Source organism: Tupaia chinensis, unplaced genomic scaffold (assembly GCF_000334495.1).
Source record: "Tupaia chinensis unplaced genomic scaffold, TupChi_1.0 Scaffold144255_1, whole genome shotgun sequence".
In the NCBI taxonomy this organism is placed as follows: Eukaryota; Metazoa; Chordata; class Mammalia; order Scandentia; family Tupaiidae; genus Tupaia; species Tupaia belangeri.
This window is the reverse complement of record NW_006204113.1, coordinates 148381-152383: the sequence shown is the minus strand read 5'-3', so window position 1 is coordinate 152383 and position 4003 is coordinate 148381. Positions and strand designations below refer to the sequence as shown.

General features: G+C 62.3%; 1 protein-coding gene across 1 annotated transcript in view; it reads right to left on the bottom strand.

The window, feature by feature from the left end:
* Positions 1 to 268: 268 nt before the first annotated feature.
* Positions 269 to 4003, bottom strand: part of LZTS2 (leucine zipper tumor suppressor 2) — an 8485-nt gene continuing 4750 nt past the window's right edge. The window contains exons 5-7 of the mRNA XM_027767398.1: positions 3498 to 3964; positions 2594 to 2863; positions 269 to 1588 (exon numbers count right to left, since the gene is read on the bottom strand). Of these exons, the coding sequence (XP_027623199.1) occupies positions 905 to 1588; positions 2594 to 2863; positions 3498 to 3964 (1421 nt within the window). The 3' untranslated portion in view covers positions 269 to 904. The remainder of the gene's footprint in view (positions 1589 to 2593; positions 2864 to 3497; positions 3965 to 4003) is intronic.

The window sequence follows — 4003 nt, the reverse complement described above, 5'->3', positions numbered from 1 at the left end:
GACTCTCCAAAGCTCTGAGGAACATGATGCTCAGGGGGGTCCCGAGGTGTCGGTGTGCCTGCCCCGCAGCCCCTATGCAAGGACAGGACAGGAAGCTTTCCTAGTCCCTCCAGCGCTGTGGCAGCTCGTGCGGTGGCCCGCGAGGACCTCAGCCGCTATGGGGCTTGATCTCCTATCATCTTTCCCCTAAAATCTGAGGGGTGGAGGGTCGGCTCACAGAGAGGGATGGGGTGAGACGAGTTCCCCAAATTGGTATCCAACACCGTTGTGCTTTTTTAAAAACAAATTTTAATTTTTTCTTTGGGTTTGTACAAGAAATTTACAGTGTGAAAAATATACAAGTGAAAATGAGGCCAAAAACCTGGGTGAAGGAGGGGCTGCTTGGTCACAAACATACATAAACAAGACATTTCTGAGTTCTTCCTTTGGTCTGACTTCAGCCCCCTCACTCGGGGAGAGGGGCTGCAGAGCTGGCACCTGGGGTTCGGCCCGGTCCCAGCCCTGTCCCCCAGTGCGGGCAGCACGGGGCAGGCACGTCTGGAGCAGCTGGTGCTGTCTGGCTCTCTCTGGCTTCGGGGTGGGAGACAACGTGGTCAGGAGCCCCTCCTCCTTCCCAGCTCCCCTGGCTGGAGTGGGCTGGCACGTCTCGGGGGCAAACAGGCTTGGCAGAGTGACACTGGCAGCAGTCGGGAGTGACGTGGTGGTGAGTAGGAGCCTCTGGGTGACAGTGAACATGAGGGCCTGCGAGGGCCTGGTTTTGCTCCTCCAAGTCATGGGGCCACCCCTGGCAGAGGCCCTGAGGCCTGGATCTCAGGGCACAAGTGGCTTTAGGACCAGACTCTGAGGCCTCCCATGGATCTGGAGCCGTGTGGCCGTCAGCAGTGCTCCCTCCAGGGCTGGCGCCCTAGATCTCGGTGGCTGTGATCTCCTCCAGGCAGATGCAGGGCGCCTGCTCAGCCAGGCCCAGGTCGGCCAGCTCCCGGGCCTCCAGCTCCAGGCTGAGCTGCTGCAGCTCCTGCTCCAGCTGCCGGCTACGCCGGCACATCTGGATATAGCTGTGCTGCAGCTGCTTCTGGTAGTGGATCACCTTCTCCTTCTCTGCCTGCCAGGCCAGCCGCTCTCCCTCGAAGCTGGCCCGCTGCTCCTCGCCGCGCCGCCGCTCCCGCTGCAGCTCCACACGCAGCCGCTCCACCTGGGCCCGCAGGCTGCCCCCCACTCCGGCAGCAGCCCGCTGCACCTTGGCCTCGTCACTCTCTGCCAGGAGGAATGGGTCAGCGGTGGCCGGACCCACAGGGGCCTCCCGGAGCCCGGCTGCCTCAGTGTCCAACTGCCCAGCTTTCTCCCGCAGCCGCTCAGCCTCCTGGCGGTGCCGCTGCAGCTCCTGGGAACAGGCCTCCAGCTCCAGCTCCCGCGCCCGGGCTGCCTCCTGCAGGCCCCGCGCCCGGCCCTCACTGACCCGCAGTGTGGCCCGGGCCTCACGCAGTGCCACCCTCAAGGCCACCAGCTCGCTGCCCTTCTGCACCAGCTCCGCCTGAGACTCCTTCAGCTGCTGCTTCAGCAGAGAGATCTCGCCTGACTTCTGGCACACCTGGGTAGAAGGCGGTGGGGAACGGTGGTGAGAAGAGTCCTCTTGGGGGGCTTGGGGCCTGCACATCATACTGGGCATTGCATTGGGGGAGGTTTCATTGTTACCCCACTTTACAGATGGAGACTCTAAGGCCAGTCTTGTGACAAGGTCATACAGCTAGGAAGTGACTAAAGGAGGATGCAGACCCAGTCTCCTTCACAGCACCAGGAGACAGGGCCAGCAGATGGTGTAGCAGTTACCTCGCTGACTCACACACGGCTGACCATGGTTCAAGTCCTGGACCTGGTGGTTTGAAACTCATGCTGGGCGTGCGTGCCTGTGTGCCCAAGATCCTGGGAGAAGGTACTGCCGAGTGGCCGTCCATCCCGGGGGGTGATTTGTCACTTTCCCTCTCACTGTCTCTGCCTGTCTCTCTCTGGTGAATACACACACCCGGAGGCAAAAAGCTCTTAAAGACCAAATAAGACCTAGAGACACCAGGGCCTGGGTGGTGGCTGGTGCTGTGGCTGTGGGGGCAGCCGCGGTGTGCCCACGCCTCCAGTGCAGAGGCGTGAGTGTCTCAGTTAAGAGCATACGTATGAGCCAGGATGCTCGGGCCACATTTCAGCTCAGCCACTGCTAGATATGATGTGGGACTTCAGCCTTTCTGGGCCTCAGCTTACACATCCATAAGTGGGGGTAGCACACTCACCCCGTGTGCTTTGAGCTGCCAGGTGTGGGGCCTGAATCATGAAGTCAGCCACGTGGGGACCCACCTGCCTCAACTCAGCCACTGCCATCCATCGGCGCCTAGCAGGCCCTACATCCTCTGGCTGCTGGAAGGCAGTGAGGTGCCAGAGCCATGGGCGAGTGGACACTAGCCTAGACGCTGTGCAGCCCTAACACACAGGAACGAGAGACTCCCCAGGAAGGAACCAGAGGGAGGTCCTCATCTCACAGCGAGGAGCAAGCGAGGGTCATCTGGGGGTGGCAAGCTGAGGGGCTGTCCCCTCTCCCCCGACCCACCTCCCACTTGGTCTCCTCTAGCCGTGGTCCGAGCTCCCGCTGCTCCCGCTCGAAGGTGGCGCATCGCCGCTCCAGCTGCTCCCGCTCCTGCAGCAGCTGCGCAAAGTCGTCCTGCAGCTGCCGCTTCTCCTGCTGCAGCTGGAACACCTGCAGCTGCAGGAGCTGCTGGGCCCGCTGCGCCCGCTGCGCTGCCGGCTGCGCCTGCGCCGCGCCGTCCTCTCGCGAAGCCTCGCGCTCTCGTGGCCAGTGCCACTGGCGCTCCTCGAACGCCTGTGGGCGGGAAGGCAGACCCGGGTCTTGGGTGGTTCCCCGGAACTTGGCCCTGGCCACCTCCATCTCTCAAGTCCCTGACTGCCCTGGGCTCAAGGAGAGCAGATCCAACAGTAACTATTTTTAGGAAAATAACAGACAATAGTACAGACATTCCTTGACTTACACGCTTCTGCCCTGGTAATTCTAGTGTAAAAAATCCGTAAGTCAGCAAGGCGTCATAAATAAAACGCCGGTAAATTCTAAGTCCCTCAGCTGACAGTGGGGCTGTGGTCTCTACCAAACCACCATCACTTTCCCTCCCCCGGCGAAATCCCAGGGCACGTCCTCAAGGCAACCTAAGACTTCCTACCCTTTGCCTTACTTAGTCCTCACAATAACCCTGCAGAGCCAGAAATACCATTTCTAGGTGAAGAAACCGGGCCCTGGGAGGTTAAATACCATGCTCCAGTCCACCCAACAGTAAAGGGGAACCCACACACCTCGACTCCACCGCTCCACAGGATGAGCCTGGGAATGGAGGTCCCACCGGAGCTGCCCACCCCCGCTCTCCCCAGCCTGGAAATGCTCCTCGGACTCCCAGGGCGGGGGTGGGGGGACCTTGCCGCACCATTCCCGGCCGCGCTGACCGCACCTGACATACGGACGCCTCGTTCTCATCCAGGCTGTCCCGCAGCTGCTGAAGCTCGGCCTGGCGGTCTCGCAGCTTTCCTTCCAGGACACACTGCAGCAGGGCCTCGTCCGAAGGAGGTGGAGGGGGTAGGGGCGGAGGGGAGCGTTCCCCACAGGAGCTGCTGTCAGGGGAGGCTCGGGGACCACTGCCCAAGAGCCCCCCGGCTACACGGCCCCCCAAGGAGCCCGTGCTCTTGCTGGAGGAGGAGCGGCCACTGTCGGAGTGGGAGGGCCCAGTGGGAGCCCCTCGGGCTGGCCCAGGCAACGCCCCCCGACCAGGGCCATGGGAGGACAGATGCCCGCCAGGGGAGCTGGTGGCCGGCTCAGCACCCCCGGTGCTGTAGGTGGGCAGGCTGGACAGTGAGTTCCGGCCAGAGTCGGAGAGTGTCCCTGAGGGGCAGCCGCTGGCCCAGCCACTCAGTGCCAAGGGTTTATCAGCAGCCGAGGAGGAGGGGGGGGAAGAGGAGG